Genomic DNA, 24,665 nt, shown 5'->3' with positions numbered 1-24,665 from the left:
GGATGGACACGGAGCATGGGGACACAACATGAAAAAATACGGATGCCGATATGCTAATGGTTTATCTTAAATAGTAAATTGTTAATTGCGCTATTCGTCTACCCTGCTTAAAGCAACTCACAACATACAAGCAATGTAACTTTTGTTTTCAGCTTGATAGAGTATTTAATATCATTTTCGGATAAATCATTCACAACAGACATGAAGCATTTTAAAATAAAGTATCCATTTTCTATCAGAGCTAATTACCCATTGAAATAGACATTTCATCACATTTAAAAGTAATGGTCATGTATATTTTTGTCTGGTTGTTTCTTTACTATTGATACCGAGAGTAATAATGAATTGTGATATGTATCTATATCAACCCAAACGACCGGAAATCAAAATTCCAAATGCTAAATATGGAAACATGTCGCTTAATCTGTATCCTCGATGTACAAGTTTCTTGACTTATTATGGAGAGGAAAATGTTTTTGTTACGATTTATATTTTATAACGCCTATCTACAATATTTTGTCTAGAAGAACGTCATTTTTTCAGAGCAAATAGGATTTGATGTCATTATGCTCGAGCTTCAAAGGAAGATAACCACACTCAAACATAAAAGACAAAATATTGATACTAACAAACAAAATTTGACTTCCCAAGGGCATGCCTGAAATATATGTTGGAAGATCATGGCGCCAAGCTCAACAAAGATATTGTTAAACAGACTTTCAATCCCCCTAGCGATTTCATCATCGGTGTGTTTGTGAACAATCAAATATTTGAGAGAAAAAAACCAAAAAAAAACCAAACTTTTTTTCTTGCCCAGGGACAGATGTTCTAGGTAATTTGAAAGCTCTTTGCAGTTCTTCAAAATTCCACTTCTGGGTTACAAAGTAATACATTACGACTGTAAATGATATATATTTTATTGATCTCTTTCTTTTCTGAGCACTACAAAATAGTTTTATAACGAGCATATGTAAATGTCATGTTTTTTTTATCACAAACAGAAAAAAACGATTTTCCCTGTACCATCTTGACCTACAAAGAGCACCTGCTCTTTAAAGCTCATTTAAGCAAATATTGTACTGTGGTAAAGAAGACACGTGTGTACTTAAAGTCTACAAAAGGCTGCTTGCTTCACTGATCTGTTTTTTCCAGCGTGAACTTCACAAGAAACCCTGTTTTTTTTCCCCATTTATTCTACCCCTCGTGTTTTTGTGAACAGTGCACTTATTATGTCCTAGGCTACACAGTAATTTGTATTTGTCATGAAACTTGTTAATCGTTTATCTCTCAAGTAATAAAGGCCTGATGTATTGATCAATCTAGTTCCAGGTCAAGGTCGTCCAAGTCGTTATCTACAGAACTTGGGACAGTGAACATGGGGGATGCCTTCTTCGAGTTCAGACTGGTAAGCCAGGCAGGACTTGCTAGTGTTGACCGGGACAAGCAGGAAGCAGGCTGTGAAGGAGTATGTACAGCAGTTTGAGAATTCAACGGCTGTGCCAAACCGGAAGTAGTTTGTGATAAGTTTGATTGGTTTGAGGAATGTGAATTTTGAGAGGTCACTGGACTTTTGTTCCTGTCAAAAGGCCTATTTATCGGAAATTTACAACTGTTGGTCTGAGGAACCTGCTCAGAAAGAGGTTTACGTGTGAACTTAAACTTGTTCAAATTTAAATCTTTACATATTTTATTCGATTTCCTGTCTTCTGAAAGTTGCTCTGTGCATCTTTCACTGATTTTCTCACACGACTTGTCCTTAGAAAATCTGGGTTTTTTGTTACAATGTTCTGCACTTTTGAATTGGTTTATCTCTGGTCCCAACAATCTGTCTGATTTTCTGTCACCACCACTTAACTCTGGGTCGGATATATCACTCAGAGAGGGCTCATCTATCCCATCAGTCCACAGGTGACCAGAAAGCATACTTTCAGACATGCCACTGTCCTGGCCACTGTGCTTCCGTTTATGTCCAGTTTTGTTGCCATCACCGACTTCTATGGACTTATCAGAGAGAACGCTGTTGTCCACAATTACTTCGGAATCCCCTGCCTTGTTCTCTGCTGATGTATCAAACATAAATCTTTTTAACTTAGACATTGTATTGTTTGACACCTTACATCTACTCATGCCTGAATTTCCTTCACAGCTTTTAAGTCTTTGTTCAAGAGATGTATCTTTCTTTGCTTGTCTTCCAGATGAATTGTAGCTTCCTGTAGAGATTAGAGGACTTGCAGTATCCTTAACAACTTTTTCGACAGATATTGATGACGTTCCTGATGAATTATCTCTTTTTGATGCTTCTATTTTACTGCGAAGTTTGTTAACAAGTTTCTTTGAACCAGCTTTAGATTTTTCTACAACTGTATCTTTCACATACACAAGTTTACCTTGATGATCCTTGTCACAAATATCTAATATATCTGATCCGGATGTTCCAGTATTTCCCTTGGTAGTTATTTTCCTATTATTTTCTTCATCAAGACGGTTCTGAATTGCACGTGCTACTGATTGTTGAGGTTTCCCGTCCTTACTCTGGGACAGAAGTCTCTGATCCTCATGAGACTCTGAGATTTCAGATACATCAGACAAGGTAACATTAGGACACTCACCATGGTCCCTCCGGTCAGACTGGGACAGCTGTGTGGAGGTTATAGGTCTAGGACTCAGGAACCCCGGCGTCAGTCCCACGGACGGAACAGCAAATGTCCCTATACTGGACTGGCTATCCTCTCCACTGGTATTCAATAAGTCAGTGAGAGAAATGTCAGGGCTGTCTGAATCAGAAGAAGACTTCCTGTTTCCTTCACTTCGGCACTGTAATCTTTTCTCCTTGACATTATGCGGTACCTCAGATTTAGCCTTATTATCCACGGGTGACCTTACTTTATGCCTTTCAATTCTCACATCTATTGCTGGTTCAAGTCTTACATTTTGAGGTAACAGTTTTTCACGATGACCTTGAGGCAAACATTTTGTTCCACCATTTTGAACCTGCAAATCACTGTTTGGCAGAGTTCCAGAATTATGATATGCCTCTGTCTGTTGCTGACTTTCATGTAAGTTTGAACTTTCACTTATCTGTGATCTTGGCAGATTTATTAATTCCATATTTTCTGCATTTCTGTGTCCTCCCTGAGAGCTGTGTCCTCCCTGAGAACTGTGTCCTCCCTGAGAGCTGTGTCCTCCCTGAGTGCTGTGACCTCCCTGAGAGCTGTGTCCTCCCTGAGAGCCAGTCCCACCTGAGCCTTTCTCCTCCTCCAGCCGTATCATCTCCTGCTCCAGAAGGTCATGTAGATTAAGTCTGCTCAGCACCATCTCAGCTGAAACACAGAAATCAAAAATGGCAAATTAAGGTTTATACTTTACTTAAAACAAGACTAGATACTTAATGTTTTTAGAATCTTTTTTTCTAATCATTTTTAATTGTACACTTAAATATATGACCTTCTTATCTATACCATAATCATTATGTTTATATATACAGTTTGTCAATCTCAATAATGATAAGATAACACAAAGTTTTCAACAGATTCATCACCATTAAATTCCGTGCTACATGAAAATAGTCTTGCCTGCTATTTGCTATTAGGTACAAAAATACAAAAATAATACAATAAAGTTTGGAGAGAAAGACCGAGGTTGGTGCCAGATAAAGTTATCAGCTAGACTTGATTTAGATTAGTTACCTTGTAACCTGTATTCCTCCTCTCCATCCTCTGGGAAGGAAGTATGGAGAGCGTTTACTCCACCCAGTAATGCAGCACCCTGTAAACATGTAACCATTTATTTATTGACAGGAATCTATAATACCAGCTGAAGGATCTTGGTCATTTTCTTATTGATTCCTTGTAAGACTTATCTTTTCTCTTCTTTTGTCTTTTCTTCATACTTACCTCTTGACATAATTGATGTAGTAACAACAAAAGGAACCTACATATGTACAGTGTACTTTGAAAGTTAAGTAAGAAATATCATTCCCAGTACCCCTTGAAAATAGCAATAACAACTGTCAAAATATAGGATCACCAACTGCTGGCCATTTTGTTTTCAGCAATCAGTCTTCAAATTGAAATTTGGGACAGAGATATCAAGTTAGGGAAATATCTTTTCAGAACATATCTAGAAATAGTTTTCCCGATCACACTCAAAATTGAAACAACAAGGAATAGAGTGACAGACATATCAATTTTTGTGAAATATCCTTAAAAATGAAAAAAAAATTTACAGAGAGATGGAGGATGAACAAGGAATAGAGAGGAATTGACATATCAAGTTTGAGAAATATCCTTCAAAAAAATTTCTAAAATAAAAGTGTTAATGTGACTGAAATATTTCGCAGTTGTAGGTAAAAGGGGATATGAGTGATGAATTGACTACTGAAGTACCTATAGACCCTTTCCAGTCACAGGGGTTTGACACATTCTTATGACCCAGAATGAAAAACTAACTCCAGGGTACCCCTAGATCCCTTGTTATCAAAAATAAGTAATCTAGTGGTCTGTCCCTGGGATCAATAATAGGAAGTGATCTTTGGATCGTACCTTTGGGTTAATTCTTCCTTCTGGTTTATAGTAAGGTGTCAAACCCCTGTGCTTCTGGTATTATAAATAGCGAGCCGACAGGTATCAAATGGAGATTAGGTACCATAAATAAATATCAAGAATAGACATGTTGACAGCTCTTACCAAGTACAGGGCATGTAAAATGGTTACCTGCATGGAGGACTCCATCAGTGTCACTGCTAACACAGCATCCTGGACCGTCACTGTATCACGAAACATCAGGCGAGCATGGGCTACAAAGGAAGCTTCAAAATAAACTACTAAGGTAGGCATTTGGGAATAAAAAGATTGTGAGGAAGAGAAAACAAGAGGCCCAATGGCCTTAACTGTTTAACCCCTGTACTCTTGTAGTATACAGACTCATGATCAGTGGCACTTATAATGATACTGTTAGCCATCGTGACCACTTTGATTTCTGATGAAAAAAAAAAAAAAATAAAAACACTTGGTCAGGACCATCTCAGGATCATTTCAGACAAGACTGAGCTGAATCCCGTGAGTGAAACTTCAAAGGAGCTTTAAATGTGAAAAGTTCACGCAGAGCAGATGAAGCACAATGGCTATAGGTCATCCTGACCCTTCAGGTACAAAAAAGCAAATCCTAAATTCTGGTACATTCCAAGAGTCTCCATACTAATATATAATTATTTTGTTCATATCTTGTCCTTATTTGAGTGATTTTGAGTTAGAATTGCATTTTCGTTTACACGTCAGAATTCCATGTTGTACTAAGAACATGGGTTGCACACATTGGTTGTCCCAGATTACATTTAGTGATTAACAGTGTGGATGTTTTCCTCATTCTCCACCTCAGGTGTGATGTCATTAATCATTGGTTTTTATAACTTCACCAGTTAATTATACAAAACAAGCAGAGTTAGGTCCCCTAGGCATACCAACTCGTGAGAGTTTAAATAGAGACTGGTCCTCTGAGTACAGGACGGTGAAGACCATAAGGATATCAGAATTAGTTACAATGTATTTAGAAAGGGAAACAATAAAACATCTTGATAATACACTAAAATTTAGTCCGACATGTCATTATGGTGATAAATATTTTGAATGATATCAAAGCGTCAGACTGTGATAAAGGATCAAATTTTTCATAGCATGTTAAGTGTTTACACACCTTGTGATAACCTTATCATACTCTGTAGGAGCCGCATGGTAGTTCTTGCAGCATTCCTGTCGTCTGCTCCTCGCTGAGCTCGATAATACTCCCTAAGGACCCTACAACAAACAAATATGACAATATCTCGTTATAGTAAGATAGTGGAGGTATGATTCCGTGATAAAAAACACCTCCAATAATGACATTCACTTGGTAAGGAAAACTTCCAAAAGATATAAACATTAATACAGTCAAACCTCGTTATCTTGAAGTCAGCTATGTCATAAGAGAAATCTTGAATAGGAGTGTCGTCATCAGAACAAATTAAAATACAAACATTCAGGTATACAAGGTATAAAATGCAGTGCCTTGCCTAGTGACAATAACAATAAGTTGTTATGAGTGACGTAATGCATAGTACACAATAAAATGACATCATCAATAACAGTGTGAGCTGGTAGCAGGGACAATTATATCAAGATGTTTTGTATGTGTTACATTTAGTCTACACTAACTGTACTATGCTACAATATATGGAAAATAAATTTTTAAAATAAGTAATTAACATATACATTATGTAATTTTAACTGTGAACTTTTTTTTACTTCTAGTTATCAGATTTTGAGATAAAGAAGATTGACGGTATTTATTTCAGTAACTGTAAAATGCAGCAATTTTGGAGGTTCTCCCCAGAATATCTGACAATGAAGAAGCCAACATTTTATCTTTTGCTAGCTTCCAGTGACAAGTTAGATTATATGTTACATAGTTAATTACAACTATTAAATATGACCTTGACACATAAACACCCAGCCATTACAACCTTGACACCAATCCATCATGACCTTAGCACCTAATATAATGACACCAATTAATTAAGAATTTGAAACAATGATTATGAGTTACATTGTGGTATAACTACAGTTATGATGAGTAACTCCATATACATATAACCTCTAATATAACCAAATCATGTAAAAAATGTCTTACCTGCTGGAGTCCTCAGTCAGCTGGGGATTAATAGACTTGATCAGAGACAGGTAAGCCTGCATTTTCTCCATTCCCCATAAATATTTCATGTCTATGTCACCTAAACAAATGCAATGATCATGAACACCTGGTTAGACTGAAATTCTAAATTTGGTGACAATAAAAACCATTCCAAAGTACTAACATACAAAATTTGGTGATTGCAGTTGATATAATGTATCTGACATGGGTCAACACAGCACCACACAGTAATCAAAGGGCAACAACTCTGTATGTAAAATATATAATGATAAAGCAATAGGTTTGACAAGGTGACAAACACAATTACCGATCGACGGCATACATATAGCACCCCATACTAAGCTTTGTGCCGTATTTTTACAAAGTGAAATGTTTGCAGAAGAAGAGGGAAGAAATATACATTTTCCTGTTTTTTGTTTTTGTTTTTTTTTAGGATAACAAATTCTGAATTAGAAATAGTCCATCATGTGAAAAGTTGGCATTATGTGGATATTTAGTGACTAATATTCTGATAAATCAGTGAATTCATACTCACCAACAGGGTCTTTGTTTTCAAGGATAAAACTGGACACAACTCTATCCCAATCTTCATTCTGAGTGTCCAGTAAGACAAGGACAAGGTCAAAACGGCTCAGGAGTGGACTGGCTAGTGCCACATTCACACACAGCGACTGTCAGTGTAACATATTTAGTCATGAGGGATTTTTGTACAGTCCCAGATTTCCACCTTGACCCCAACATCAGACTTTTTGACATTTGACAGATTGTCTAGTCTCAAAATATCTAAAACTCTGGTGGAGGAGGCAGAGAAATCTTGCACTTATCAAATTATTTGCTATTTCTTATTCTGTTTAAGTGATGAAATAATTATCTGACTCCAACTCTCAAGGTGACACAAGAATTTTTTAGATTTATATCTCAAGTAGCTGAGGACTGGTGTACTGTGCTGTCATAGTAGTGTCAATAGACAAAAAAAAAAACTTTTAATTTATCTCTAATTGCACATGATTGTGACAGATCTCCCATATGTTTGATACACAAACAGTGAGGTAGTCACCAGCTACTACAAGGAAACACAGTCTCTAAATGACTTTGGCTGTTCACAGGGCGATTAACTCAACAAAAACTCCGGAACAAGAAAAAAAAATTGAAAGATCCCGAACATGTGCAGTATATAAATAGTAACAATAATGAAAACTGAAATTAAATGGTAGTACATCAATTTCTTATACTTCACCCTAAAGTACAGTTAAGTAGAACCTGCAACTACCTAATTTACATAACTCATTGTTCCTACTTCAGGTTCAGTTAAGCGGCACCTTACTTACCTCGTTTGGATCATAGTGTCCCTTGGGGTTTGTAGCGGCCAGTATAGTCGTTCTAGTGTCCAGTTTACAAACCATTCCTGCCTGATAATTAAAAGGAAACACAAATAACATCACATACCTCCATATTTAACTTCGAAATGTTGAATGATAGAACATATACCCTAATAATAATAGAATGTGGGAATCAATACTGTAGTTTTTCATAACAGCAGTTAAAACTGGGAAACTACCTACTGATTACAGGGAATCTCTAATGCTGCGCTCCTCTCTCTATATGTAAATGAGCTGCTGCAAACATGTTATGCACGCGTGCGCAAAATGCTTTGTTTTGACGAATTGCAAACTGCTGATCAAAGACAGGCGTCAGAAACCTAAAATCGATCAGACATACTGGTCGCTGTCACAAAGGCAAAGAAAAGGAGTGGGCAAAATCTCAACATCATCTACAACTTACAGAGTCAACGTGAGTCTGTTAGCAAAGAAAATAAAGAAAGGTAAAATGTAAAAAGCCATCATGAATTGGCAGTGAAACTGCTCAGCATTTGATACACAAATACAAACCCATGTTTTTCTGTTTATCATCAGGGGATGTAACTTGGCCCATACAGGGCTGGTTCATATTCTATTATTAGATGTTTATTACATACTTAACTTATGAATTGTTTCTGTACCCGAGCAGGCTTGACAGATATCAAATAAAGACAAGCTTTAGGTGTTTCATTCAGCATGTGTATGGTTATGTGTGTGTACAGGCGAGATGTCAGACCTGTGAACTATGATTGTGCGGTATTATTGGAACAATTGTTTTCTTATTTGTCGTAAAGGTTGACTCTGACCTTGGCTACACTGATGGACTGTTGTTCCATGGCCTCGTGTATGCTGGCTTTGTCGTGTTCCCGGATACTGTTAAATTCATCAATACAACACAGCCCGCCATCCGCCAACACCAGGGCCCCTGCCTCCAGCTGCCACTCACCACTGTCCTGTAGATAAATACATATGTGTACACGCTGTGACATTGAGATGGCACTAGTATTCCCTACAATTGTGGTCAGTTTTATTACTGTACCTTGACCACTGTGACAATGAGACCGACACTAGTATTCCCTACAACTGTGGTCAGTATTATTACTGTACCTTGACCACTGTGACAATGAGACCGACACTAGTATTCCCTACAACTGTGGTCAGTATTATTACTGTACCTTGACCACTGTGACAATGAGACCGACACTAGTATTCCCTACAACTGTGGTCAGTATTATTTCTGTACCTTGACCGCTGTGACAATGAGACCGACACTAGTATTCCCTACAACTGTGGTCAGTATTATTACTGTACCTTGACCACTGTGACAATGAGACCGACACTAGTATTCCCTACAACAGTGGTCAGTATTATTACTGTACCTTGACCACTGTGACAATGAGACCGACACTAGTATTCCCTACAACTGTGGTCAGTATTATTTCTGTACCTTGACCGCTGTGACAATGAGACCGACACTAGTATTCCCTACAACTGTGGTCAGTATTATTACTGTACCTTGACCGCTGTGACAGTGAGACAAGCACTAGTATTCCCTACAACTTTGGTCAGTATTATTACTGTACCTTGACCGCTGTGACAGTGAGACAAGCACTAGTATTCCCTACAACTGTGGTCAGTATTATTACTGTACCTTGACCACTGTGACAATGAGACCGACACTAGTATTCCCTACAACTGTGGTCAGTATTATTACTGTACCTTGACCACTGTGACAATGAGACCGACACTAGTATTCCCTACAACAGTGGTCAGTATTATTACTGTACCTTGACCGCTGTGACAGTGAGACAAGCACTAGTATTCCCTACAACTTTGGTCAGTATTATTACTGTACCTTGACCGCTGTGACAGTGAGACAAGCACTAGTATTCCCTACAACTGTGGTCAGTATTATTACTGTACCTTGACCACTGTGACAATGAGACCGACACTAGTATTCCCTACAACTGTGGTCAGTATTATTACTGTACCTTGACCACTGTGACAATGAGACCGACACTAGTATTCCCTACAACAGTGGTCAGTATTATTACTGTACCTTGACCGCTGTGACAGTGAGACAAGCACTAGTATTCCCTACAACTGTGGTCAGTATTATTACTGTACCTTGACCACTGTGACAATGAGACCGACACTAGTATTCCCTACAACTGTGGTCAGTATTATTACTGTACCTTGACCACTGTGACAATGAGACCGACACTAGTATTCCCTACAACTGTGGTCAGTATTATTACTGTACCTTGACCGCTGTGACAATGAGACCGACACTAGTATTCCCTACAACTGTGGTCAGTATTATTACTGTACCTTGACCGCTGTGACAGTGAGACAAGCACTAGTATTCCCTACAACTGTGGTCAGTATTATTACTGTACCTTGACCACTGTGACAATGAGACCGACACTAGTATTCCCTACAACTGTGGTCAGTATTATTACTGTACCTTGACCACTGTGACAATGAGACCGACACTAGTATTCCCTACAACTGTGGTCAGTATTATTACTGTACCTTGACCGCTGTGACAATGAGACCGACACTAGTATTCCCTACAACTGTGGTCAGTATTATTACTGTACCTTGACCGCTGTGACAGTGAGACAAGCACTAGTATTCCCTACCTACAACAGTGGTCAGTATTATTACTGTACCTTGACCACTGTGACAATGAGACTGACACTAGTATTCCCTACAACAGTGGTCAGTATTATTACTGTACCTTGACCACTGTGACAATGAGACTGACACTAGTATTCCCTACAACTGTGGTCAGTATTATTACTGTACCTTGACCACTGTGACAATGAGACCGACACTAGTATTCCCTACAACTGTGGTCAGTATTATTACTGTACCTTGACCACTGTGACAATGAGACCGACACTAGTATTCCCTAAAACTGTGGTCAGTTTTATTACTGTACCTTGACCGCTGTGACAGTGAGACAAGCACTAGTATTCCCTACAACTGTGGTCAGTATTATTACTGTACCTTGACCACTGTGACAATGAGACCGACACTAGTATTCCCTACAACTGTGGTCAGTATTATTACTGTACCTTGACCGCTGTGACAATGAGACCGACACTAGTATTCCCTACAACAGTGGTCAGTATTATTACTGTACCTTGACCACTGTGACAATGAGACCGACACTAGTATTCCCTAAAACTGTGGTCAGTATTATTACTGTACCTTGACCGCTGTGACAGTGAGACCTGCACTAGTACTCCCAATTCCGGTTGTCAATACAGATCGGGGTGTTATCTTAGATGCGTACTTCATGAACTGTGACTTTCCAGTACCTGTGGTAATTCAATAAACAACTTACACCAACACAATAAAACCAAGGAAACTTTTAATTTCACACAAATATTAATGTGAGACTTTTTTCAACATTTCAACAGGTTGTATCTATTTATAGCAGTAGTGAACTTGATCTTAGTTCATGACCCTAAAAATCACTGGAGGTGTTTATGATACTTCCAGACTGAACTACAGGAATATCAACATAATAACAAAACTATAATTCAAACTCAAAATTCAATTCCTAATAAAGGACAAGGAGATTAAGACCATGTGTTTCAGGATAGTGAGCATAATTTTGGCTCAAAGTAGTGGGTGGGCTTATTGCAAAGTTATTACAATAAAACAGTATTAGTTAGAAGTTAGAATTTTCATGGGTGTGTTTGTCAAAGGCTTGGGCTTCTAGGCAGACATATTATCTTGTAATAGGCAACTTCTTTTCCAGTTTGGAGGGTTCAGTCAAATCATTTCCTTTTTTTGAATTAAAGAGTGCAGTGAACTTATTTAAATATATATGCATCATTCACCTATTCATGAAAACATTACATGAAAGCTTACCTGGGTCTCCAACCATAAGCATGTGAATTTCCCCTCGTACACGAGTTCCAGAATCGTCAATCCTCTAAAAGATTCAAACAGCATGTAACTAGGGCATTCTTTAAAATTCAGATCGAAATGTCAAGTTATGATGTCATACAATCGCAACATTATACATTAACATCCAATATTACCAGGGTAACATACAGCCAAATTCTGTAAACGTTACTAATGGAGCTGAGAAAAGCGTCCTTTATAGCTAGGCAGGTGACCTTTATATAGAGGTTCATACACAATGAATCATGTTACCCTGGTAACCTAACATGTGGCCTTTATGGACAGGTTTTTTGGTATATAGAGATGGACCTTTGGGCTAGTTTGGCTGTTTTGAAAATTCTTTAGAAATACTGATGAAATATGTTTCTGTGATCAATTCTCCCAAGGTTCTATAGTACAGTGTACCATTTTATCATAATAAAGATTCTGAACTTTAGTTTTGAAGACGTCCCCATAACAAGCAACTGGACCAGTCCTCATTTATTATTATTTTACACTATGACATGGTATGCCTCAATTTGAATATGCCATAACAGCAGCATTGAACATTGATATAGAATCTAAATACCATAATTAGCTGATTTTTTGTGATTAACATTTCATTTAAATACATTAAACAATTCATAAAACTTATTTCTTGAGATTTATGATGTTTTATTTCAAAACCAAATTACCTAAATATTGATAGCTCAATCATTATAAGGTAGCAGTGTACAGTAAAAATGCCAAATTCTGAAAAATATGGCACATGTTTTAGATATGTAAACATTGCCAGTTAACCTTACATATAACCTCTAATAAAGTATATATATTTGAAATCTGTACAACATTTGCAATTTTAATAGAGCTCTGAAGGATAAGTAAACTGATATTTTCTGTGATTTTTAGAGCTGTGAATACCATGGTAACAGCTTAAAAAATTCTCAAAAATTGCAAAATATTATGATATTTGACCCAAAATGGCACAATTCTCTACACAATTTTTTTTCTGAAACCTATTTAAAATTAAATATCTCTATCCCAAAGACAGAATTAATCTTGTTTGGACATATGTTGTAAATTAAGTTTTTCCGCTATCTTACCTTTTCTGTGGGCTGCCATTTTGCGCTGTAGGCAAAACTAAATTTCCTGTGTAAACACACGTTCGGAAAATCCGGATATTTAAAATCCGCAACCAATTTATTGATTTTTGTTTTAATAAATGTGAAGCCTGTATGTACTACTTCATACTGAATATACCAATTATAGTGTACATTTATTTTTTCATTTTTTATGCATATCATAATACAGGAGTTATTTGCTTAACAAAAAAATTGCCCATGGCCAGGCTGTCTTACTGTGGTGTGCTACCTTATACATCACTTTTTTAAATTCTAATTTTACTAAAAACCCCATGAATGTCTAGAACATGTTCCGACGAACAAAATGACATATCCGGTTACTGTGTATCTTTAATAGTCACCGAGTATTGCTGATTTCCCTGAGAGGTGTATTTTGACAACTTTTTCTCCCAATCCAGTAATAAGGGGAGGTAATTTTAAAGATGAAAACTCCCATAATTCTGTATATCTCTTGAATAAAGTTGTGTTTTGAGTTGAATTTGGTACTTTGAGTCTCTGTGCATGTAATCAAGCAAAAAATACTTTACAACTATCAAATTTAGCCTTGTAATATGACGTCATAGTTACCATGACGTCATCAGTAACTATGACGTCATCAGATGGTATCTATGACGTCATAAATACTCAATGGTGTCATAATAAATAACCAAATTTCTTTCCAAACCTCAGCTTAGCAACACATGCAATATTCTAACTGATAAATCATGGCATGACATCCAAGATTTCAAAATGTCATGCCTATGACATCACAATCATCTGTTTCCACCCCGGTTATTCAGATATGTACCAATGATCATATGAAAGTGTCCGCTGATCCCATTTTATGCGGAAAATGCTATTTTTTCTGCTTTACCTAAGTGAATGACCATAATTGACAATATTGCATCAACCGTACACTCAAGCCATTGAAATTACATGCTTACCATTGTATAAATAAACTGAAAATAATGGTTTCACCAAATATTTCAAAAAATAACACTTACTGTAATAGTTTCCATGGATACGGGGTAATAAATCAGGTAAAACTAACCAGAATTCAGTCTATATGGTTTGTTAGATACCCAATAAGTTATATTGGGTTTGTTATAAAACATAGAATATCTTTTCAATTTACACTGACTCATTAACATTATGCTTAATTAACCCACCCTTAAAATGGGTAGATATGCGAGTTACCTCCCTTGATTCCTCTAATATGACAAGCCAGATAATAAACAAGTTTTAGATTGTTTTTATGCATTTTTGAGCAATAATGAATTAAAATGAAGCTTAATCAAGCATAATTAAGCACAATTTCCAAAAAATAACATTTTTCAGCCCTTATAAGATAGCAGTGTACAGTAAAAATGCCAAATTCTGAAAAATATGGCACATGTTTTAGATATGTAAACATTGCCAGTTAACCTTACATATAACCTCTAATAAAGTATATATATTTGAAATCTGTACAACATTTGCAATTTTAATAGAGCTCTGAAGGATAAGTAAACTGATATTTTCTGTGATTTTTAGAGCTGTGAATACCATGGTAACAGCTTAAAAAATTCTCAAAAATTGCAAAATATTATGATATTTGACCCAAAATGGCACAATTCTCTACACAATTTTTTTTCTGAAACCTATTTAAAATTAAATATCTCTATCCCAAAGACAGAATTAATCTTGTTTGGACATATGTTGTAAATTAAGTTTTTCCGCTATCTTACCTTTTCTGTGGGCTGCCATTTTGCGCTGTAGGCAAAACTAAATTTCCTGTGTAAACACACGTTCGGAAAATCCGGATATTTAAAATCCGCAACCAATTTATTGATTTTTGTTTTAATAAATGTGAAGCCTGTATGTACTACTTCATACTGAATATACCAATTATAGTGTACATTTATTTTTTCATTTTTTATGCATATCATAATACAGGAGTTATTTGCTTAACAAAAAAATTGCCCATGGCCAGGCTGTCTTACTGTGGTGTGCTACCTAAGTATCATGAAAAACAGCTTTACCAAAACACACTTTAGTATCAATGGAACTTTATAGGAAACAACAGATGTTTGACACTAGTGGAGCGTATATCCTTAACGGTGATGGTATAGTCATCCACTAAGATCTGTACTGACCTGTACGCCTCCAGCTAACACCACTGCCACTGCCAGCTTGACCACATACAACCCGTACACCTGTGGACAGAGACTGGCCAGAATCTGGTTACGGCCTTTCAATGGACACTTTTTGTGTTGTTCCCAAAAGCTGGCTATCTCATTTTTCTGTAAAATATTATCATAATGGGATGTATCATATATCTTCAACAATAGAAAATATCTGTATGACATAAATGATATAAATGCCCTCGCTCCTGTAAAGAGCTTGGTATTATGGTACTAAGTGTAAATAAGAAGGAAATCTATTGAGGTTCTGTCAAGGTAATATAATATGACACTGATTTGGAATGAGACAGGCTTCAGAAGGGGTCAAATGTGACCTTTGGTCTTTTAATCTTGACCACCAGAATATGACCGTGTGTAAATATGAACCAAGTCCATTGAGGGGTTCCCAAAATATCACATTGATTTAAACTAGAACTGTCGCCAGGATGGCTGACTAATACCCCCGCAATCTGCATGAGTCAATGGTGAATTGGAACTCTTAATTAGAGGCTAACTAAGATAACCCAGTAATATAGTGACCAGTTGCCATAGCAACCATAATTTTGAGGAAAAGAAAGTGAGATGCACATCTGCATATGGTCCTCTATATTTCTGTGAAGTTTCATTGAAATCGGCCCTTCGGTTTAGGAGGAGTTGTCCGGACAAACTTAAAGTTATGGTTCTTATCGGAAAACCTGTTTATAGTGAGCAGTTGCCATAGGAACCATAATTTTGAGAAAAAGAAAGTGGCATGCACATCTACACATGGTCCTCTATATTTGTGTGAAGTTTCATTGAAATCGGTCCTTCGGTTTAGGAGAAGTTGTCCAGACAAACTTAAAGTTATGGTTCTTATCGGAAAACCTGTTTATAGTGAGCAGTTGCCATAGCAACCATAATTTTGAGAAAAAGAAAGTGGCATGCACATCTACACATGATTATTAATATGTGTGTCATTGGAATCGGCTTATCGGTTTAGGAGGAGTTGTCCGAACAAAATGTGTCTACAGACGGACGGACGGACAACCTGATTCCAGTATACCCCCCTAACTTTGTTGCAGGGGTATAATAATTGTGTCCTGTGTTATTTAAGAAATATTTAACGATGATTCGTGTATTGTTGCAGGATATACAACGAGGACGAGGATATTTTGCAATTAAATTAATAACGAAGGCTGCAGGCCTGAATTATTAATTAAATTGCAAAATATCCGAGTCTGAGTTGTATATCCTGCAACAATACACGAGTCAAAGTTGATTATTTCTATTCTACCATGTACTGTTTAGTTCTGAGATCTACCTCTTTCTAATAGAAAAATGGCAAAGAAACCCTGGGAAAACCTTGTAATTTATTTCTTGAGTATTGCATTATTTTGTTGATAAGATATACATTTCTTTACAGGCACTACAGTACTACAATCAAGAACATCTATCCTATGGCATTGATTTTGAAAATAGGGATGAAAAAAGAAAGAAAAGAAAAGCGGCATACGTCGTGATAAAAAGCTAAGAAGAGACCAACCCATTAGCCCACTCGGCTACAGTAACCGTGTTAGTACAGGCTGAATATTAGATACATAACATTGTAACAGCCGTGACTCAAGAGCGTGTATTATTGACACGAGCGTGTATTATTCACAAATAATACATGGTTTTAAACCAATCAAAACTGGCGTTGCATAGCAAACGTGGTAGAATAGGGATTAATCTGACAATTTAACCTTGACCAATTTTCACCAGAATGTGATCTGTGATTAATGAAAATTTCATTTCCCTTTACTTCAAAACCTAGCATTGTGTAATCTGTTGGTCTGAGTGACCAGTACAGTGGTTTTAGTGACCAGTAAAATTGTTCTGAGTGACCAGTTGTTGTTTTAGTGACCAGTACTGTTGTTCTGAGTGACCAGCAGTTATTCTGAGTGACCAGTACTGTTATTCTGAGTGACCAGTAGTTTTTTGAGTGACCAGTACTGTTGTTTTGAGTGACCAGTAGTTATTCTGAGTGACCAGTATGGTTGTTTTGAGTGACCAGTAGTTATTCTGAGTGACCAGTACTGTTGTTTTGAGCAACCAGTAGTTATGTTGTTCTTAAAATGTCAACTACTGAATTATAACAATGGTCAAGATGTGATGCTATGATAATATGGTGTAAATATGAATCAAGTCCATTGAGGGGTTCCCAAAATATCACATTGATTTAGATAAGTGTGTCCTGTGCTATTAGGGATTAATCTGACAATTTAACCTTGACCAATGGCCACCAGAATGTGATCTGTGATTAATGAAAATTTCATTTTACCTTTACTTCAAAACCTAGCATTGTGTAATCTGTTGGGCTGAGTGACCAGTACAGTGGTTTTAGTGACCAGTAAAATTGTTCTGAGTGACCAGTTGTTGTTTAAGTGACCAATACAGTTGATCTGAGTGGCCAGTACTGTTGTTCTGAGTGACCAGTTGTTGTTTTAGTGACCAATACAGTTGATCTGAGTGGCCAGTACTGTTGTTCTGAGTGACCAGTACTGTTATTCTGAGTGACCAGTACTGTTGTTCTGAGTGACCAGTACTGTTATTCTGTGTGACCAGTAGATTTTTTGAGTGACCAGTACAGTTTTTCTGAGTGACCAGTATTGTTGTTCTGAGTGACCAGTACTGTTATTTTGAGTGACCAGTAGTTTTTTTGAGTGACCGGTAGTTTTTCTGAGTGACCAGTACTGTTATTCTGAGTGACCAGTACTGTTGTTTTGAGAGACCAGTACTGTTATTCTGAGTGACCAGTACTGTTGTTCTGAGTGACCAGTACTGTTGTTCTGTGTGACCAGTAGTTATTCTGAGTGACCAGTACTGTTATTCTGAGTGACCAGTAGTTTTTTTGAGTGACCAGTCTTGTTGTTTTGAGTGACCAGTAGTTATTCTGAGTGACCAGTATGGTTGTTTTGAGTGACCAGTAGTTATTCTGAGTGACCAGTACTGTTGTTTTGAGCAACCAGTACAGTTATGTTGTTCTTAAAATGTCAACTACTGAATTATAACAATGGTCAAGATCTTGAGTGACCATTAATGTGATCCAAACTTACCAGCTCCTGAGTGACCAGTACAGTGTTCCTCTGTTCGTTTGTCACTAAGACATGGTTAGCCTTCATGACAACTTCAATTTCACAGCGGGCATCAACAGCGACCGATCTCCATCGTCTCAGCACTGTTCCACTTAGAAAAAACAGAAACAGTTGAACACCTCTTTGGTACATTAGAATGTTATTTGCAGAGATATACAGATTAATAATCAGGTAATTACACCACTACTGATAAAGTAACCCCTGTACCCCTGTTACAGTATTACCTGTAAAATCTACGTAAGCCAGACCTTTGTCTGAGATTGAACTAGGTCCTACGAGTATCACTTTCTGGATAGATTAATTTCCACAATTTCTTTTCAACGTATTTAAAAAAAAAAATAAAAAAAATACCAGTTTTCTGTCCTTTTCCTACCACAGGTTAATTATCCAATGCACTTGTGTACTTAAAACAGATCCTTCATTTTTTTTCTTCAAAACCAATTTGATACAAATTAATTTTTCAACTTACCAAATAATGACATCATCCCCAGCCTTACAGATATCTACCAGATCATCTTCCAGGGCGATCCACATAGATCGAGGAATTGTGCCCACAGCCAGCTTCTGGACCTGTTCCTGAACTTTGACCTCCTGGTAGTTCCGACACTTTAGTGGCTGTGTACCTGGTCAAGGTAATATATAATAAAGTAGATATCCAGCTAATGATTTACCTGAGGTAGTAAATCACTATAAAGTGTCAATACTGCTGGTAGCTACTTTAATTTCTAGCTAACATAATTGTGAATACTACTGGTGGCTACTATAATTTCTAACAGACAAAATTGTGAATACTACGAGTAGCTTCTTTAATTTCTAACTGACAATATTTTTTTAATCATATTCTATAAATTATTTTGCAAGATCAAAGACTGAAATTTCTTATATGATATAAAAGCAAAGCATATATAGGCTCATATAAAGAAACATGTATAACCCACTTATCCACCCTAATCAATAAAATAAATCTGCCCCTGCATTTATGAGCTTGTCCACAGCATTGTAACCTCTGACCTTTATCTTTGACCAATTCAATGACCACTAATATCTAATTAAGTGTAGAACTTGACAGTGTGATGTTATGGTATGAATATAACATACATCTGATCAGTGATTAATGACATATCAACAAGTTATTCATTTTTAAAGGGGTCAAGTTAGACCAACCTTTGACCTTTTACTATGACCAATGACCACCAAAATCTAATCAGATGTAGATGGTGTAATCCTATATATGGTCTGAATATAAAGTAGATCTGTCTGGGGGTTCATGAGATATACACAGGCACTGCCAGAAAGCATGGGTACACAAGCAAAGAGACAAATATATCAATATTAGAACTTTTTAAACCAATACAAAACTTTGAATTTCACTGGTAACTGTTAGGTCTTTAAACTGTTAAAATTACTGTGTCCTCCTCAAATCAATATCAACATTCGTTATTTCATTATATTGTCACTCTGGCTTCAGGCTTTACGTTCCCTGTGTGGGTAATTGAATACTGATGCATGTAATTTCAAAATCTGAAAACACTCTTAAATAGCTTCTTTTAAATAACCCAAGAGCATTAGAATAATGGCACTTAGTCTGTATATAGCATGCTGATGGCCAATAATTTTTTTTTCCAAGTGAATGACCTTATCCAGTTTTTCACAACAGTGATGTGTGAGAATTTAGTCTTGTGACAAGTGGACACCATTATGTTTTTAATCTTAAAAGCCAACTTTTTGCACAATCTTAATTCTGTAAAATACATCAAAAAACAGCTATTACACTTAGGATTTTTATGTACAAAGTGAATTTTAACAATTTAGTATGAATGATAAAATTTGAATGTGACGATACTCTTTATTATAAAATGATTAAACAAATAGCTCAACTGTACCTACCTGCATCATTGAGTGGAGAAAAAGTGTTGGAGTTACAGATTTCATTGGTACATTTACTAGGCTTGGAAACAGCATAAAACTGCTCAAAATCTGCCTGAAATAATGAAACATTTAAACAGTCTTTACTATATGAAGTTATGAACTTTACTTATTTTACAGCGATTGGTAAACAGGTGATATCAATTTTTACTAATCAGCCTTGTAGGCTTGATGAGGGGTCTACCTGGGAATAACTTTTTGAAATTGCTGCAGTATTACCAAAACTTTAAACTTCATCTACTCATTACCTGTAGTCATGATGATCCCCCCCCCCCCCCCCCCCCCCACAATAATAAAAAAAGAAAATCTCAGGTGGGACAAACAGATGGACAGCCATACAGGGAGATATAATTAGACATTAGAGTTACCTGTACAGGGATGACAGATCGACACTTGGTACAGATGTAGTCTTTTTCAAACTCTAGCATCTTCATTACAGTGGTACGGATCACAGTACCTGTGTTTTAAAACAGACCATGCTGAATACTGCAGAATTATATCAACATCTCTTAAGGTTAAAATACATGTTACACATTCATCAACAATGTATTAAACTAGAAAATGTCTGGAAGACTTAAATGCCCACGCTGCCACTTGACACTCCAAAACCTCAGCAGTTCCTGACATTAGCTAATTGCACTGCATCTGGATGGGAAGGGATGGGACGGTCATGGGTAACACTATCATTATATGCCCCCCCCCCCCCCCCCCCCCCCCCCCCCATTTCATGACTGGGGCATAAAAAGAGTTAAGTGTCCCTTTAACAAAGGACTCACTTGCACACCTCCTGGAGAACTAGTTTAAAGCAAGATTATCCATATTTTCATCTTTGTATAACTAGAATGATCAGGATAGAGATCTTACTCCAAACCAGATCAATAATCAATACCTCTAGGCGTGTTGGGGCAGGCTTTGATGACTGGCATTGTCATGTGTGATGAACCTATTTCCTACCTGTTCATACAGCAATTTATATTTACTAAGTAATGGTGCATCACTTTAGTTATAAAGTATTCCTTTGTTACTTATAAATGGATACAAGTTTACCAATATTATTATCACATCAAAGTTCATCATCCTATGGATTTGAAAACTGGTTCCTTCTGGCGCAATTTTAAGCCATTTCACACCTGTCCATTGTTCAGTTATCATAAAGATTTATCAAGATTATAATTCATACTTTTTATTATAATATCAAAGTCTACAGTACACTTGATATACCAGGTACAGACAGAAGATTTTCCTTCATTCTAGCTATTTTAGACCTGTACAATGGAGTTGCGGTTTGTCTTTCAAAAACAAAACAATTTTTTGGATGGAAAGAAGACAGAGTACTTGCTGAATTTATAATGACTTATATGCTACTAGAAAATTCAATAAACCAACTTAATAAGATTTTCGTAAGATGGCAATTTTGAAGATGTAGTTTAAATATTTACCACTAACGGAAAGAAAACTGCCCACATCTGAGGTCCGAGGCAAAGTGGTTCTGGTTAGCTCTGGACAAACTGGTAGTGACATCACTCTCCCGTGAACATTTCTCTTCAGACTCTAGAATACCAAGTTACCAACAAATACATGCATCAACATAGAATTAGCAAGGGTCCAGGTACTGTATAAATGAAATGTTTGCTGTGGATACACTTTCATTGTTTTCATGGTTGCTATGGAACCACAAGACCTTGATGAAGTTGAACATCCTTTGATAAAGGGATCTCAGAGCTGTATAAATGGAGGATGAAGGGGAAACAGAGACTTTTATATTGAATAAACAAAAATTGACAACATTGCAAATATTTTTGTTGAAGTAAAGAGGATACAAGAAATGCATGGATTGGAAACTGATCTCTAACTAATCTGTAATCCAGAACCTGGTATTTAGTACGTACCATCTTGTGTTTTTCAGGACGTTCCTCCATGAGACTAGTCTGGGTCTCCACCAATGCTGCATCAAACACAGGAAGTAGTTTCTCCGACTGGGACAGGAGCATGTCACAGATTGACATGTCACTTTCAAACAGGGACAAGGCACTGGTGTTGTGCAAAAGATGACAGTACAAATTAAACATTTTGTTCTCTAGACTCTTCCAGAGAGCAAACCCTAACAGTTGTTTCATTATTTTTACATTGCATTTTCAGGGCATCCAGTTTGCACTTGAATTTTAGCCATTTCAGAAGTCAGATCACTATTTCTCAGAAATCTGAAGGAGCAGATCCTACAATATTGAAGGTAAATTAATTATAATTACCAGCATCTCATTGTTTCTGCAAAGGAATCAACCCTAAGGACTGCTGACACCTTATCAAATGAGCTAATGATAAGAAATTCTCTCTAAAATGAATCTGTATGTAGAGTATGCCTTGAGAGTGCACGTGAGATATTGCACACTCACAGCACAGGTAGGGTTCTTTCAATTGTCCTACCTATAACAGATTTGGTTGGGTGCTATTGAAATCTCAAAGTGAAAACTATCAGGAGATTGACAGGCTTCCATTGACCTATAGAATCTGGTTGGCTTATGGTTTTCTTTAGGGGCAAAGACTATGTAAAGTAATAAAGGAGTAATGTAATAGTGGAGAGTATATTGCATTTTTGCCGGTGAAATATAGATATTTATCAAACTAATAAAACTTATATTTTCACTGCAGCGATGAGCAGTGAAAATATAAGATTTTGCAGTGAAAATATAAGTTTTGCAGTGAAAATATAAGTTTTGCAGTGAAAATTCTGTTTTTGACCAATCAGAGCAGACCTTTGTATTCACTTCGTTGAAACTTGTTGATTTTTCCAATCGAAACGAAGATAGATAAATTGCTTATTTTGCTATATTTCTGAAATATTCTGACTAGTTTTTGACAAAATAATTATTTGACGTTAACTATTCATGCACAGATTCTCCAATAACAGCAGAAAACGCTTAAATTGTGCTGCATGATCAGTCCTTTCAAAAAGGCGCTGTCAAGTTGACATGGAGTAACGTCAAAAAGAGAAGACGTCATTACTGATTCCCGCAATTTTTTACTATTAATTTTTCCATGTTTTTAATTTTGTTTTTAAGTTTATGAAATGCAATAAAAAGAAAATTGAATGATTTCCTGTTAAATATAACATATATTTCACTCGTATGCTTCACACTCGTGAAAATATTGATATTCTGTCCTACTCGTGAAATATATGTTATATTAAATGGGAAACCATTCCATATCCTCTCTCTCTCTCTCTCTCTCTATATATATATATATATATAAGACTAGCAGTATTTTTCATTTATTATTACTCCTTCCTATTACAGACTTACTGGACAGAAATGGAGTAGTGATCTTCTTCATCTTCCTCCAATAAAATCTGAACTAACTCCTTCTTGTGGTTGTCCAATACATACTGTTGTAGTGAATCTGAAAATAAACATTTACAGGTCAACCGTCAAAAAAATGATTATGATAGGACACTCTTTTTTTTTAATTTGTCAACCCTCTATACTTTGAAGGGAGACTCACAAATTATCAGTAAAAAGAGAATAAATCGTTGTAAAGCAATCAGATGCTACATTTTGAAAGTTTATAAAATTAAATTATGTTATCTGAAAAAAATCACCAATCACTGTAAATTAATAAACCCTCTCACGCCTCTGCAATTTTCCCCAAAAGAAAGCCAATTTTATCGTCATGACTGACAGAATTGGTCATCAATAATAAGAAGAGCAAGTTACCAAATTAATCCAAGAATGTGTGTAGTGGCCTTAAAAATCCACTATGGATTAAATGTTCATTTTATAAATCTTCAAAAGCATTAATTTGATTGTTATAAAACGATTTGTTTTCTTCTTATAATTACTTGCCATATCAAATGAACAATCACATCTTGTCCACAGGTTACGAGCCTGCAGTGGTGAAACATTAGTTGCGATAACGTAGTTCTGTACGACGGACTGACTATTTCTGACAGATGGTTGTTGCCGGAGGGCAGTGTAGGCAGGGTATGAATATTCGTTCTCGTGAAACATATATCACCGATATGATTATTAGGCAATAAATTAATAGATACGTTCTAAACATACGAACTGGTAAACATTTTACTTTATCAATGACGTCAGTAGCTACCAAATAAGTTAATGGCTCTGATCTGAAATACACTAATTTTAGTCATCAATCAATGAAACTGAAAGTAGAAATTCTTACTATACCGATTGAACTTGAGAAGTGGTGGGCCAGTTTTTAACTTACGTTTTGTCTGTACGACGTCATCAATACGGTCCGCATTAACGATGTCCATGTCGGTGAACGGATATATGCGTAAGAAAGCGTCAAATTGTTTACATTTCCTGCATGTTTATCCCACATATTTACATTCATGTTGTATCTCCCGCCATGTTTATCATCAACTCTCGCTGAAATATG

General features: G+C 36.5%; 1 protein-coding gene across 1 annotated transcript; it reads right to left on the bottom strand.

The window, feature by feature from the left end:
- Positions 1–899: 899 nt before the first annotated feature.
- On the bottom strand, positions 900–24,650 carry LOC117335510 (DNA helicase MCM9-like). The gene is made up of 19 exons (XM_033895550.1): positions 24,492–24,650; positions 23,567–23,663; positions 22,157–22,298; positions 21,707–21,818; positions 20,636–20,724; positions 20,229–20,322; positions 18,811–18,964; positions 18,303–18,432; positions 15,202–15,348; positions 11,931–11,994; positions 11,262–11,371; positions 8,849–8,995; positions 8,013–8,093; positions 7,220–7,355; positions 6,664–6,763; positions 5,692–5,792; positions 4,713–4,795; positions 3,687–3,765; positions 900–3,320 (listed from the first exon to the last, which is right to left on the bottom strand). Exons 1-19 carry the CDS (start codon positions 24,538–24,540, stop codon positions 1,315–1,317), a joined length of 3,921 nt encoding a protein of 1,306 aa, XP_033751441.1. The 5' UTR covers positions 24,541–24,650; the 3' UTR covers positions 900–1,314.
- Between the last annotated feature and the right edge of the window lie 15 nt (positions 24,651–24,665).

Source organism: Pecten maximus, chromosome 10, assembly GCF_902652985.1.
Source record: "Pecten maximus chromosome 10, xPecMax1.1, whole genome shotgun sequence".
In the NCBI taxonomy this organism is placed as follows: Eukaryota; Metazoa; Mollusca; class Bivalvia; order Pectinida; family Pectinidae; genus Pecten; species Pecten maximus.
Note: the sequence above shows the minus strand (reverse complement) of the source record. Positions and strands in the feature narration are given on the sequence as shown.